The 15416-nt window shown below is 50.8% G+C and overlaps 1 protein-coding gene across 1 annotated transcript in view; it reads right to left on the reverse strand.

Moving 5' to 3' along the window:
- ASTN1 (astrotactin 1) overlaps window positions 1-15416 on the reverse strand; it is a gene marked incomplete at both ends in the record, with an annotated part of 54946 nt that overhangs the window by 32284 nt on the left and 7246 nt on the right. The window contains one exon of the mRNA XM_084211132.1: window positions 1501-1688. Within this exon, the coding sequence (XP_084067258.1) occupies window positions 1501-1688 (188 nt within the window). The remainder of the gene's footprint in view (window positions 1-1500; window positions 1689-15416) is intronic.

The raw sequence follows: 15416 nt of genomic DNA on the forward strand, positions 1-15416 counted from the left end.
GGTCTTGGCACACAGCAGTGCCCAAGAAGATCAAGACCACAGCAGGGCCAGCCTCTCCAGAGGTGATGCACCCTCTTAGGAGCAGCTGGGAACAGACAGTAACATTGAGATAATGGTGCAAGATGTTTTGGGGAGTGGCTTTGAAAACAATTTTTTTTTCCCCTCAGACTAATCAAGCACAAATGATGGAGGAGAAACCTGGCCTGGGGCTGCAATCTGGAAGAGCAATTGAAGCTCTTATTAGGGTAGACACCACTGAACAGCCTGTTTGCAGCCTCTGCAACACATTGTCTCTGGCTAATTAGCTTCCAGTGGCACAAAAATTGTAGGATTCTTCAAGATTTTTCCAACACAACAGAAAAAAAAACCAAACAATCAACAAGCACACCACAGACCTTCCCCCAGCCTACAGATATCTCCTTTCTCTGCCTTTAAAACCTTCTCTCTGTGTGGCTGGGTGGAGTATTGCTGTGTGACCTCGACACATGAAACCATGGCCACGGGGCTGCCAGGCTGATAAAAGTGGTGGTGACAGTGCCTGGTGGCACTGTGACACAGGCTGTGCATCAGGGCAGAGGGCAGAGGCACCCTGCACGGGGCAGAGGGCTCCTGATGAGTTAACCCTGGGTTAACGTGGCTGAGACCTCCAAAGCACAGAACCCCCAGGGATAAAGGCACCCCACAAATGTGTTTTCAAAGTGATGCAAACTCAGGGAGAGCTTTGAAGCAGCCTGTGAAGGCACTCAGCATTCACCACTCACAGAGGTGCTCTGGGCATCCTAACCACCCCAAAGGTGGGCACAGTTCCCCATCCTAGGGCAGCTGGAGCCAGAGGGGGAAATAAATGGCTTTTCAAAAAGCCATTGTATTTTCTACAGGCTTCTGGACAGCTGAACAGGGCCTGCCTTCCCATCACACACTGTGGAAACCCAGGGCACTGGGAATGTTTCTCTGTCTGCTCTGGGGTGCCCTGACCCCCAGGGGAGCATTGACTGTGACCCTCATTCATGGAGAAAGTTTCCCAGACTGGAACCCACAAAAGTGTGCAATAGATTACAGAGAGCAGTGTAGGTGTGTCACTTGGTGAGAAATTGAGGTTTTGGGATTTTTAGTGTGTTGTGGATGGAAGCGAGATGGAGGGCACAGGGTGTCACCCTGGGTTTCTTCTTTGTGCTTCTTCTTCCTTCTTTTCCATGGGTTTGGGTGGCATTTTATAATTGGGCAGAAAGGGTCTGGATTGTGGGCTCAGTGGGATCAGTTATTGGGTTTAAAGGGGAAATAATCCAGCTGCCAGTTCTTAATTGGATAGTTTAGTCTTAGGAGACCCTGTACCAAGAGATTGTTGGCCATTTTGTGCCTTGCTGCTGAACTCACAGCAGTGAGACTGTTTTACTGATGAGAAATAATAAACACCTGAGAGTGAACATGAACTACTGTCTCACGTGCCTTCAACCCACACCATAGAAACCCACAACCAGCAGCTGGAGCCCCACAACCTACCATGACAGAGATGTGGAGGATCCTCAGCTCCTCCTCGGCCGACTCGGTCTGGGGTTCCTCCGTGGGGTCGAAGCCGGGCAGGTTGGGGGCCCCGTCCTGGTGGTGGATGTGGAAGAGCAGGGTGCCATTCTCCAGCCACTGCTGCCGCCAGCGCACCAGGGGGATGTCGTCCGTGTTGCCTGAGATCTCTGCAAGAGCAAAGCTGGTCAAGGGGGAGAGGTGGAGCAGAGGGTCCGTGGGAGGTGTTCACCCCTTCCCAAACAATGGCTGTTGGGACCGAAGGATGCACACCCTCTAGTCATCGGTGTGGGAATTCAGGACATCCCTCTGGCTGTCCTGGATGGCTCCAACCCCTGCCAGGGGGTTCAGAGAGCCTGGCACAGAGCCCAAGACACCTGTGACTTTGATTATGAGCCATGGAAAAAATTACCAACCTTGTATGAGGATCTGCAAGCCACGAAAGTCTAAGTAGAACAACAGTTAGTTTGCCATGGGGTGAAAAATAGATTTTTTGGGGTTTTTAGAATGGGGGTTCAGGGGGCAAGATGAAGGGATCTGGGCGTGTCCAGCCTTTCTCCTTCTTCTTCTTGGCCTCCATCTTCTGGGTGATGTTGGCACTTTTTGATTGATTTAGAGTAGAAGTTCACTGTCTAACATAGGTGATGGGTATTGGGAAGTTATTGTAAATCGTGTATATGTAGTTTTAGTATAAAAGGTAACACTGCCCTGAGGGCAGGCAGAGTGCCTCTGTCTGTCCTGCTGAATGGACCTTGGCAGGCCAGGAGAAAGAATTTTATAGATAAGAAACAATAAACCACCTTGAGAACAAGAACTGAAGAGCTCTGACTCCTTCTTCGACTGCTGGGCTGGGAAAAGAGATTTTGTGACACACCTGGGGGTCACTGTGAGCAGCAGAAGTCTGAGAATCTCCTGCCAGCACCGTGGATGACCCTACAAAAATCACAAACCTGAAGGGCTAAAGGGGAGTAAAACCATATTTCTGGGTATAATCCAGAAGTGGGCTTCTCCAAAACTCCAGCTGTGGTGCAGGGAGACAGCACTGACTGACAGCAGTAACCCAGCAGTCTCCTTCCAATTTGGGCAGGTTTCACCCACACAGCTTCAGACACTGGGAACACAGGATACAGGACAAATTCTCAGCAGCATCATGGGATCACTGGGAGCACACCACAGATTATTGCAGACAAAATATTCACCATCCTTTGGGAGCAGTGAAATGTGAACCTGGCCGTGATTGCAGAGGTTTTCGGTTTTCAACCATTTTCTCCAGCTCTCCAGCCAGGACTCAGCCCAGAGAGCTGCAGAGGTGCTGCAGCTCCTGCCCCAGCAGCCCAGTTTTCCCTCAGTACCTTTAATTCCAGAGTTTGGGGCAGGGAGGCAGATGGACAAAGCTGGGCTGCCATGGAAGCAGAGGGAACCCAGGCAGGGACACGACACATGCTCCAGCACATTACGTGCCAAACCAAATTCACCTAAGTGCCAACCTAATTCACCTGGCTGGCTCCAAAATTTCAGGGACATCCTGCAGCTGGGTGTCAGCCAAAGACAGGGAAACACCAGCACCTCTCCCTAGGGGAGATGGGCACTGTTTTAATCACTGTGTCCCCCTCAGACCAGATCAACCTGATCACCATCTCACACCAGCCTGATCTCGGCCATCAGCTCAAGCCTGCCATTTGCCTGTGAGCTACTTTTTGTGAAAATAGCAGATTTTGTTGGGGTGACCAGAAAAAACACCATCAGCTTCCCACTGAGGCGCAGCCTTCCCTCCTGTATCTGCACCATTGTTGGCAAGGGGAAGGCACCCCCCTCACTTTGCAAATTACCATCTTTATTTTGCTTGTTTCACGCTGCCTTCAAACGAAAACTGGAATTCAATTACAGCGCCGAAAAACAACATTTTAAATTTGCTGTTAATTAATTTCATTAGGCTGCCTTAAGTGAGCTGGCTGCTGGGGGAGGTGGTGGGGAGGAGGGGGGCAAAATCTGCACGGGGAAACCAGGTTCATCCTCCCAAACTGATTTGATTAATCAAAAGGAACCATCAGGCACGGGGAGGGAACTGGCAGAGTGTTTGTGCTCAGCACGGGCCGTGCTGCTGGCGGTGATCAGAGCACTCGGAGCATCCCCAGCACGGGGATGCTGAGCTCTCCACCACGCTGGGGGCAAGCAAAACCCAGAGTTAAGTCACCAGGAAGGCAGAAGCACTTTTGGAATTCCCTGTAAGTGCTGAGCTGTGTGTTTAGGGACGCGGATCCCCTTTGAAAAGCGGGTCCTGGGAGGCAGGAGGGTTTGAAGCAGCAGATCTCCTCCTCTCCCACACGGTCTTTATTCATGGACTGAGAGGGGAAATCAAGCTTGCCCGCTTTCCCAGCTCCCCACGGCTTCTCAACTTTGTGTGAACCAGCTGAAATGGAGGAAAACACTCTCCCTGCACCTGCCTGCTAACGTGAAATTATGGGTAATTAAGGCAAGAACTTTCACGCACAGCAGGAACTCAACATACTGACATTTGGAAAAAATGTAAATACCAGCATTTGCTCCATTGTAACGAGTGAAAATAATAGATACTAAGTATGTGACATTGTGACATTTAGAAAGCTAGAGTTAGAGATGTTTTCCCCCTGATCTGACATATCATTGTAAAAGCAGCACCCTTCAGCTCATTAATATTTGAGGAGAAATCCTTGATGGAAGTTATTTAAATGATTAATAGATTATAGTAAATTTAAGCCTTAAAATAGGTTGTCATAATTTCAAATTTATTTAAACAGGCTTATTTTTTAAAAGAAAAATATATTTCAATAAAAAATGGGTTCTTGTTGTGGAAGAGCACAATCCAGCCCCAGAGCCTGAGCAGGTTATCCTCTTTCACCAGACATCAGGATGCGACCCTGCAGCTGCATTGCACGCAGGGCAGAAGTGCAAGAGACAAAGGAAACATCCCAGAAATCAAATGCCATCACCCCAGACTGGCAGGGTGTGAGCTCTCCATCCCACTGCAGGACAAGGCTGCTCCACCATCCCTGCCCCTGCCCTGCCAGAGGCTCTTGAGGCAGTGCCTGGAGGGGAGAATTCAGCCTTGGACCTTCTCCTCCTTTCCTCAAGTGTCTCAGCAACACGTCAGCTGCCTCTATCCTACTCCATTTATACTTGAAAAATTTGCACACAGAAATGCTTTCCTGCATCTGTGAAGCTCTGTTGGAGTTTGGTTTAAGCAAGACCATGATAAGATCAAGACCAAGCTTCCTCCCCAACACAGCATCTCTTTACTCTCTCTTCTCCCAGTCCAACAGATTTCCCTTTTCCCTTTGTCTTGCTCCCCAAGCAGACATCTCACCACCTGCTGGGAGATGCCACAGTGACCCATGTAGCCAGCTGGGATGATTTATCTGGATGTTGTAGGGTGTCAGCTCTGCTACAGAGCTGGCAGCTGCCAACCCTGCTCAGCAGCTTGGACACTGGGGCTGGGATGTCCCAGAGGAGGCAGAAAAGTGGGCAGAAAGGCAAAAATTTTAAAAAAATGGTGGGGGGAGAAGACAATTTCAAGTTCAAAGTTTGAAAGATATTGATGAAAAGCCTGGTCCCTGCATGGCTTTCATTAAGGCCTTGGATAGGAAGCCATTAGCACTAGTATTAACTTCTTGCACCTCTGTTAAAAAATAGCCTGTCTGAGTCAGAGGTTAATAACAGTAGGAGGCCACTAATTAGGCTGTGCCACATTCACCTGGTATCAAACGTGGCCCAGGTCCTTCATATCTGCAGGAGCAGCAGCCTCCAAAGGCCCCAGCTGCTGCTTTTAACATAAGGGCCGTGGCTGCTCCCCTCCCAGACCATCTGCAGAGGGGACAGAGAGGTTCTACAGGAGCAATGGGAGGAGAGGACAAAAAACCAGACTGAAGGTGCAGGAGGTGTGTGGGTTTATGCCTGCTTTGTTCTAGATTATCCCAAACAGCCTCATCTCCCTTGGGAGATGTCCCACACAAAGCAGACCCAGTCCTTCTGGAGGCAGCACCTCTGCATGTCCTGATTTGGGGAGGCAACACCTCTGTCACAGCCCAGTTCTGCAACTGGTGCAACATCAGAACCCATGAGCCTGGTGCTGACCTGGACCTGCTCCCATGTCCTCATCACCCCACTGAGACCTGGCAGGGTGGCACACAAGGAGAGCAGCTCTCCTTAAAAACCCACATCAGCATTTCGAGGGAAAAAACACCCGGCAAAACAATTTTCCTCTCCATTTGGAAGCGTTTTGCACTAATAGATGCCTCCAATAAGTCAAATGAACTCTGCCATAATGCTGGTCTCCACAGACCCATTTCATAGAGCCAGGCTCAGATTTTGACTCGGACTTGCATTTCCTCGTTAACATTTAAACCTGCCTTCTTTTCCATCCGGAACCTGACTGTGGTTTAATTTAAGCTCCCCATTAGCTAAGGCTTTTGCTCCACACCTAAACCACACTCATCCTTTAAAGGGCTTGAACTCAGCTAAATCAAGCCTTGCACTCCTCCCAGGGTCTCCAGTGCCTGAAGTGACTCAGGGGACCTTCCCACCATGAGTCACTTGCTCTCTCTGCTGGGACCTCAGGCCTTGATTTCTACCAATTCAGATGTCAAAATGCTTATCTTGATACTTAACTCATTTATACTTCCAGGGTTTCAGTGACAGATAATTCATGGGGTAGTATCAATGTTTTTATGGACCTGCTTTAAAAATTCACATTCATCACCGACTACCCATATTTCATTTGCATTTTTTTCCTGTCTGCAGTCTCAGGTAGCAAAACCAGCTCATTCTGCAGGTCATTCTGCCTTCTCAAGACAATCCAGCTTTTCCATACCAGCAAACATAAACCTCACTGTATATATTAGGAACCTGCTTCATGGGAGAGGGCCCCTGGGGGAAAATCTCCAAAAGACTCATGGATATGGGAGAGCATAAAGGTTTGAGGAAGAGGCAGTGCTGATCTCCGAGGTCAGAGAGATCACCCCACCACCATGCCTGAGCCTGAGGCTGGTACACGTGAAGCCATGAGGTGCCCCAGCATGGCTGACAGCTAGCCAGGTTTCTCCTTGGAATGCAGGGTGCCTTTGCTTTTGGGAAGGCCACCAGGGAGTTACATGTCAAAGCTGCAGCCACGCTGCAGCCTTGAACTGGGATTTCTGTCCCAAATATGCCAGAGCCCGAAGCCCTCCCTTTCTTCAACCACATACCCTCCGTCACTCTGGGGGTGACGCTGAGCTGCACAGCTGTTTCTGAGCAGAGGACACTGATCCATCCTTCGTGGGGCTGAGCTGACCAGGTTTGCTCTGCAGCTGCTGGTTTTAGAAGCTGGCAGCCCCCCCTGCCCTGCTCCTCCCCGCCAGCCCAGGGACGCGCCCGAGCGCACCCGCTCACCTTCCCCTCCGAGGTTATTGTTCCATCACCTTCCTCAATTCTGACCCAAAGCTGGGGGAAGACAACAAGCAGCTTGGGACATTCCCTGTGTTTGATTCTCACTCCTGTCTTGTTGCTTTGGTCCCATCTGCTGTAGCTGTGAAATGTAGGAAGGGAGGCAGATCCTGATCCAACACTCGGGTGACACGGTCGTGCTCAAAAGAACCCAAGTGCCCTCCCACGGCAGGGAGCAAAAGGGAAATAGAGAGAATGTGTGAATACACTTCCAAGATGCCATGCTGCTATAAAAACCCCAGGAAGGGCCACAGCTGTAGTTGATATCTCACCCTGCGATGCTGTCATGTCGCCTCTTCCAGAGGGAAGATCAGGTCCCTGTGGAAAGGGTCCAAATGATGGAGAGGCTCCCAGTCAGGGGTGGAAAATTACTACCCTGGTTAAACTGTCTCCCAGCAAATCAGTGAGAAGGAGGGCACAAACCCCTGAGCTGAGATGGTGCTCACCTACGAGCTGCAGAACTCCACCAACACAACCACTATCCCTCTGAAAGGGTGAGCAGCTCGAGAAGAAAAACCTGCCAGAGGAAACCCCAATTTCTTATAAAAGCTGTTGTGCATCAAGGAAATTAAAGACCAGTAAATTCTGCTTGTGCCCTGGACGCTCTGTCAGAGGAACCTGTAGGTGCATCAGTAAATGCAGGTCACCCAACGCTGTAAGCCAGTAGATAAGGGTGATCCAATTTGACAGACTGGTTTCAAAAAGTTCTTGTCAAAATCCACCCTCAAAGTTTTCCAGAGCACCAAAGTGGTGCTGGGATGAGAAGGAAAGTCGTCTTGAAGCCCACCAGGTGGGGGAGGAGTAAGGGTTTAGTTTTCAGGATGAAAGGAGGTTACCAAGAAGCCCCATGGAGATCTTTGTCAGGACCTTGGCTGCTCAGAAACATTCTGGAAGAGGAGGAGGAGGATGACAAAGTTGGTCACCAAGGCTAAATTTAGTCTTCTCAGAGCTGAAGCTGAGAAGTGCAGGAGGAAAAGCGGGCAAGGAAGTGGGCAGGTGAAACTCAACCTTGGTGAGAGCAAGCTGATCTGGAATTCTGCGAGTGATATTCAGGTCAACCATCTCGAGAAGGAGGAGGCAAAGCTTGGAAGGTTTGGAGGAGGGGGACAAGGAAGATGAGATGTTGCAAATAGCTTTGTGAAGAGGAGAAACCAACTGTGTTAGGACTCCTCAGTAAAGGAACCAAACAACAGGGTGAGGACATGATGAAAGCCTGTAAAACTATCAGGCCCGTGGAGCAGTGGAAAAGGCAGTGGTCATTCACTATTTGTCACTTTGCAAGGATTTACAAGTGTAAAAACCAACAAAAAGTTCTTTTTTGTCCACCATAAAGAATGAAAGCACTGCAAAAGGTACTGAATTCAGGGAAGACAGAGCCACCAGCAGCTATTGAGCCAGAGTGCCCAGAGGCACATCCTAGGCTGAGAAATCCCTGCAGCACAGACCTGGGCAGCAGGGAAAGGACCATATGTAGGTATCCTGCAGTTTTAGCTAATTTTTTTCTCAGTTATCAGTGCTGGCTGCAGGTGCCAAGGGACAGCAACCCACCCTCCCCACACTGCCCAGCCTCTGGGGGTTCCAGAGTGACTGCAAAGCCAGCTTTGTGCTACCCAGGCCACCATTCAAGGATGCATCCTGCATCCACGTGTCTCTTTGGGAATGGCTGAGACCCTCTGCTCTCATGGCAGGAGGGGGTGCCCCAGGGCAGCTCCCTCCTTGTGACAGAGCTGATCCTCTTAACACCCAGCCAGGAACTCACCCTTCTCAAACCCCAGCCCTCTGTGCTGTCAGACACTGCAGCCCCAAGACAACTTGCCAAGATTCCCTTCAGCTTTACAAGCCAGCCAGCAATTTCCACAGGGAGGCAAAGGACTATTTATATCCATCAGGGGCTGGCAGGGAAGGTAATGGCTGGCCACTGCAGCCCATCTGCCAGGCACTGAGGAAAACATCAGAGCATGTCGTGCAGGGGAGGTCAGGCAGTGCTGCTGGGACAGTGTGGGGATGCTCCACAGGGATGCTCCACAGGGATGCTCCACAGGGAGGACATGGGCTGCACATCGAGGGTGAATCCAGCTCACTCCTACACACGCTCATCTGTGTGAGTGCTCCTTGTGTCTAGGCTGAGAGGTCAGAAAAATGAGATGTTATTTTGGCATTTCTGTGCTCAGCACGGGGAACAAGCACAGCCACTTGTTCCTCATCTCCTTTGGGGGGAGAGCCATGACCTGTTGGTTTTCTGAGACATGGGATGGCCCAAATAGGACCAAAACAACCTTGTCTGCTCTCCTGTCCACAGCTGGGCCAAGAGCTGTGATCCTCCTGCAGGGAGCAATGCTGGTCTCAGAGGAAGGGATGGAGAAGGCAGCACGGGCTGCTGCCAGCTGCAGCCTAGCATCATAAACTCTTTGGTGCTGAGGAGCTCTCACATGATTTCAAGCTCCATTTTCAAGTTTGTGGGGAGGCTTTGAAAGATGGGAAAGGCAGGATGGAAAGGGGAAAAAATAAAAGACAGAAGAAAGATGTAGAAGGGGAAAAAGTTAACTGTGCATCTTGAATTTATCACTCTTGAAAGAAGCAGAGCATCATCTTGTCAGGATGGCCAGAGACCAGGCAGTGCACAGCAATCAATGGGGAGACTTTTGGGTCCAGTCAAGCTTCTTTGAGATTTACAGGAACTGGACAGAGGCATAAATCTGTCGCCCATGATGAAAATGGAGGTAATTAAATTTGCAGGTGTATATAATTGTCATATTGACGATCTGTGTCAATCAGCAGAGCCAGCAGAGGCACAGAGCACACCCTGGGCACAGAGGAGCTGTTTGCCCACCTGCTTGGCCAGGAGACAGTGCTCTGGGGCACCCACCTCACCCACATCACCACAGCCTCCTCCTCCACAAAAGGCTTTCCCCACAGGCTGCAAAAGCTGCAGGACCCTCCACCCCTTCCAGTCACCTGCAGCCTCATCCTGGCCACTCCAAAATCTCCTGTGCCTGCGGGAGGGGGCAGGCAGGACCACAGGCATTGGGAATCTGACCATGGAGATAGTGGGGGGCTCTTTGCAGCTGCTTTGAAGCTCTGAGCCCAGGTGCAAGTGGGGCACTGACTTGAGCTTTTAGCAAGGCTTTCTTTTTTTTTCTTCTTTTTCTTTTTTTTTTTTAATTTCTTTTAACCTTTGTTATTTCGGGAACTTTGAAGCCCAAGCTGCTCCGAGGCAGCCGCCTTTGTAGGAAGGACAGAAAGTGAAGAGTGGGGATTTGAAAGAGGGAGAGGAGCAGGGAGGGGAAGAAATGGTGCTTCATGGCAGAAAAAAAGGAGGAGAGAAGGAAAGAAAGAGAGAGGGAGGGAGAGAAAGGGAGGGAGGGAGAGAAAGGGAGGGAGGGAGGGAGGGAGGGAGGGAGGGAGGGAGGAAGGAAGGAAGGAAGGAAGGAAGGAAGGAAGGAAGGAAGGAAGGAAGGAAGGAAGGAAGGAAGGAAGGAAGGAAGGAAGGAAGGAAGGAAGGAAGGAAGGAAGGAAGGAAGGAAGGAAGGAAGGAAGGAAGGAAGGAAGGAAGGAAGGAAGGAAGGAAGGAAGGAAGGAAGGAAGGAAGGAAGGAAGGAAGGAAGGAAGGAAGGAAGGAAGGAAGGAAGGAAGGAAGGAAGGAAGGAAGGAAGGAAGGAAGGAAGGAAGGAAGGAAGGAAGGAAGGAAGGCCAAAATTCTACTTTTCTATCTTGTAACAAACTATCATTCTAGTTTAACTTTTGTGGCTCGTGAATCCTCACACAAAGCTGGTAATTGTTTTTTCCATGGGCTAAAATCAAAGGCACAGGTGGTTTTGACTCTGTGGAAAGGTTTCTGAGCCCCCTGCCAGGGTCTCGAGTCCTCCAGGGCAGCCAGAGGAATGTCCTGGGTTCCAGCAAAAGTCCTTCCCACGTGTGCACAGGACAACCTGGCATCCCGAGCTGAGCTCCACAAACGTGCTGCAACTGGATAATTAAAAATTAAGGAAGAGTTTCTGCATTGCAGTCCCAATTATGTAACACTGCTCTTGGGTTCCAGCACCCATCAGCTCTGGTGCCCTCACACAGCCCTGCCTGTATTTACCTGCCTTCCTTTCCAGGTAGGGCTCCCACCCTGGGCACTGGGGAATCCCAATGCCACAACCACAGGCAGAAAGTTCCCTTGCATTTACGTGGGGAAAAAAAAAAAAAAAGGAAGGAAAATCTATTTAATGCTTTTGTGCTGAAATTGGAGATGGGCAGAGCAAAGGGGATGGAGTCAGGGTGCTGCAGCCCAGCCAAGCTCAGAGGAGTTGCCCTAGCCAGGACAGCACCCCCATGGCCATGAGCAGGGAGTTTCTCAGCAAGGAGCTGCTGTCTCTTGCTCCTGCCCCAGAGAAGCAGGAGCTCATTTTAGCAAACAAAATCAAATCAAGATGAGGAGTCAGCTGCATTTTCAGTGTCTGAAGAGCAAAGAGCCCTGCTGGACTCTGAGCACCAGAGAGTGCAAACTCCTGCATCTGCAGCCACATCTTTGCCTTAACCCTGCCAGTTCTGGCTGCTGCTGAGGCCAGGGCTCCACAGGCCAGCCTGCCTCTCCCTCCTGCTCTTTCCTCCTGGCATCTCCTCCCTTTCCTGGCCAGAAACCCACTGACAACACACCCATGCCTCCTGCAGTGCTACCCCCAGGATCTGGGTGTGAAACCAGCCAGTAATTCCTGCTGTGATTCACTCCAAGGGTCACTTCACCAGGATCTGTGCAAAACAGCTTCAAGAAGCCACCAAAAATGCTGTGGCTCACACCCACAGCAAGGGGCTCTGCCATCACTGCTCCTGATGCCTCTTGGCTTCTGTGTGGCTCCTGCAGCTCTTTGCTGCCTCCTGCCACTCCCTCCTGATGGTCCTTCCTTTCCTGCCTGTCACAAAACAGAAAGATGGGGACATTGGAGTTTTTAAGGCAAAAAAAGAGGGCTTTCATTTTTCCAACTCTAACATTTATAGATTTCCAAAAGTAACAGTAGATTGGGGGGTGACAGTGCCACCTCTCCAATGACACTAAACAAACCAACAGTCTACCAAATTTTTCTTTCTCCACAAAAGAATGCGAAACAAAAAGTTATTTACATGAAGTATACAAGAAAGTTCGTTGCAAAAATGCAAACATCAGAAGGTTCAAAAAAATCTTTAAAAATCAGGGTGACACGTGCCCTCCTCCATTACTCTGGTTTCACATCCACACTGCCCTCCACCCCCAGCATGTGAATGTGGAATTACAAGGAGGTCAGACCCATCCCATCACTTCCCAGGAATTTCCACACCCCCCACTCAGCCACCAGCCCCAGCCCTTTGCCCAGTTTGGGCTGTGGGGGTGTGCTGGGGCTGGGGCTGAGTCCTCCAGGGCTAGCCAGAGATGTGCCTGACTCTGCAAGCACAAAAAGGCAGAAACATGGCAATAAGAGCTGTGGAAGCCAGCCCAAGTCCAAGGCTGACCCCCTCCCACCATCCAGGAGTTATTTCTCCTGCCCACCAACTCTGAGCACACCACCATGGCAGACCCAGGAGAGAGCAGCTCCTGCTGACAAACTAATAAAACTGTTTTCCTTTCCCCTGGGAAGGCTGTTTCAGGCACTGCCTTGCTTGCAGGTGCTTGGACACACACCTCAGGCCGCTGAAACTGCCCCTTGGCACGAGCTGGGATGAGATCCCTGCAGACATTTCTAATTCCCCCCAGACTGCCAGGCTGTGTCTGCACAGACAAACCCCAGCTTGCCCCCTTGGCCAGCAGGAAAGGCACCAACCCCACAGCAGCATGACAGCTCTCCAGTGCCCTGGCTGCTCCTCTCCAGAGCTCTCCCAAAGAGGCACAAAAAGCAGAGCCCAGCAGCTCAGGAAGGCTGGGAGGGGCAGCGCTGGGGTGGCAGAGCAGCTCTGCCCAGCGCTGGGACAGCAGAGTCTGGGGGAGCCTGGGGCCAGCCCGGGGCAGGGGGAGGCACAGCAGCCTCTCAGTGCAAACAGCACATTTCCCAGAGGCTGCAGACACCGGGGACATCATTAGGGCAGCAAATGGGCCGAGAGCACAGCAGCAATTTGCAGACCCTGAGGCCGCTGCTGCACGGTAGAGGCTGGCAGGGAAATTTGGGAGTGGGATATCTCCCCCCTGCCAAGCATCCCCTACCAAAGCCAGCCAGCTCAGCTTGCCTGACCCACACAGGAGCCTCCCTGCCACGCTGTGCCCTTCTGGCACTGCCTCCTCCTGCCACCCTCATCAGGACAAGCCCCCTCCAAGCCATGCTGAGCCACCCATCCCCGGGCTGCAGCCACAGCCTGCAGGGCTTTCCTGTATCCTCACCCCTCCTGCAGGGCTCTGAGCCCTCCACTCACCCCATCCCCTCCCACACACTCCATGCATGGATCTAGAAGGTCTTTCCACCCTTAAGCCACCTCTTCTAAGAAAACTGCCCTGCTCCTTGCTCTGGGTTGGAGCAGCCCCACGGGAGGAGGGTGTCTGGGGGCTGTGGGGCAGGGGCACAGGGAGTTCCTGGTGCCTGCCAGCCCAGGAAACTGGCTCCCAGCACGGTACCCTCGCTCTCTCACTCCCCTTGGGATGCCAAATTAATTGCCTTGTCTCCTGGAGCTTTTAGCTGGAACAAATAAAAGAAAAAGGGGGGTTGCCAAAACCCATAATAAGGTCTACAGTTCCTCTGAGCTACAAGGGCTGCTTTAAATTTCGGGTGTTTTTTTTTTTTTTTCCTTTTTCTTTTTTTTTTATTTGAAGGAGGTTTCCATGGTAACTGTCTCCCATCACACAAGAGCCTGTCCTGGGGATATTTCAGGGCTGCTAATATCTGCCTTCCCAGGCAGCCACTGTGTTGTGACGGTGACATCGCAGCCGGGTGCTTCTGGCAGAGCAGGAGGGCAGGGGTGCAGGAGGGAGCAAAAGGAGGTGCCTCTCCCAAAAAACAAGGTCAAGGTCCTGCCTGTGCACATCAGGCAGACCTCCATCCCAAAGGGCTCTGGCAAACAAGCTGTGGTTTTCCTTGGAGCACTGGTCTGATTTGGGAAGCACTCACAAGGCAATGCAGCAAGGCAGATGGGTCATGTCCAGCTAAGAGCACTCTGCCACCTTCTCCTGCCCTCCATCCAACCCTTGGGAAGGAATTGTTCCCTGGGAGGGTGGGCAGGCCCTGGCACAGGGTGCCCAGAGAAGCTGTGGATCCCTGGAAGTGTCCAAGGCCAGGCTGGATGGGGTTTGGAGCAGCCTGGGATAGCAGAAGGTGTAGAAGAAGATGAGCATTAAGGTCCCTTCCAACCCAAACCATTCCACAGTTCTGGGATTCTCCAATTTCTTTCCTCCTCCAGGTTGGTTTTCAGCTGGATCAGCTCCCAGCAGGAGCAGAGCCAGCTCTCTGCATCCCCCCAGCTGCTCGCTCTGCTGTGCTCGTTAGTCATCCTAATTACTGAGAAGCCTCAGAGCTGGCCAGAAAAGGGGCTCTGTCCCCTCTCATGTGGGGGCTGCAGACCCCAAACCTCTGTGACCCATGAGCCACCAGAAGCTAAAGGGTCCCTCAAGGATCTCTCACTTCCCTTTGATTATAAATGTTCAAAGAAGCCCCTGCCCACCTGCAGGCAGGAGCCAGGGATGGAGCAGGCTCAGAGCCCTCCCTCAGCCCATCCCAGCCAAGCCAAGTGTGGGGTCAGCTTAACCACACCACCCCAGGAGCTCAGCAGCAGCTCAGCATCCCTGCAAGGAGCCCCTGCTGAGGGCAGGAGAGCAGGGTCAGGAACACCAGCACAGCCCACGGGGGCAGGCTGGGATCCCTCGGGGGATTTCCCAGCAAAAAGCTGCAGTGGGACAGCCAGAGCCTGGCAATCCAAAATCTTCCCTTATCTAGGCAAATCCCCCAGCTGCTGTTTGGGGGGAGCCACCAGCCACAGCTGCAGAGATGCCAGAGCCCAGCAATTTGGAAGTAAAAAGGACAGCCAGTCTTAAATGACAGAGCTGTCATCATCCAGGCACTGCCTTAATCCCACCAGGCAAAAATTCCTTCATTTGAAGGACTGCTCTGCAGCAAGGCTCCAAGAGAGATGATTTCAGTCTCTGTTGAGCTGGCTAAACGACCATGAAAAAAATAAAACATAGTAGAATATAAAATTAAATGGAATGAAACAAAACAGAATAGCATGGAAGAGCATAAAGCAAAGTAAAATAAAGTAAAATAAAATAAATAAAGTAAAATAAATAAAGTAAAATAAGGTAAAAATAAAATAAAAGTAAAGTAAAATAAAATAAAGTAAAACTAAAGTAAAAATAAAATAAAATAAAATAAAATAAAATAAAATAAAATAAAATAAAATAAAATAAAATAAAATAAAATAAAATAAAATAAAATAAAATAAAATATGGGGTATGGGATGCAGCCCAGGAGCAAATGCCCCTGGCACATGGAGAGGAGGGCAGAGGT

Source organism: Fringilla coelebs, assembly GCF_963513975.1.
Source record: "Fringilla coelebs genome assembly, chromosome: 9".
Classification (NCBI taxonomy): domain Eukaryota; kingdom Metazoa; phylum Chordata; class Aves; order Passeriformes; family Fringillidae; genus Fringilla; species Fringilla coelebs.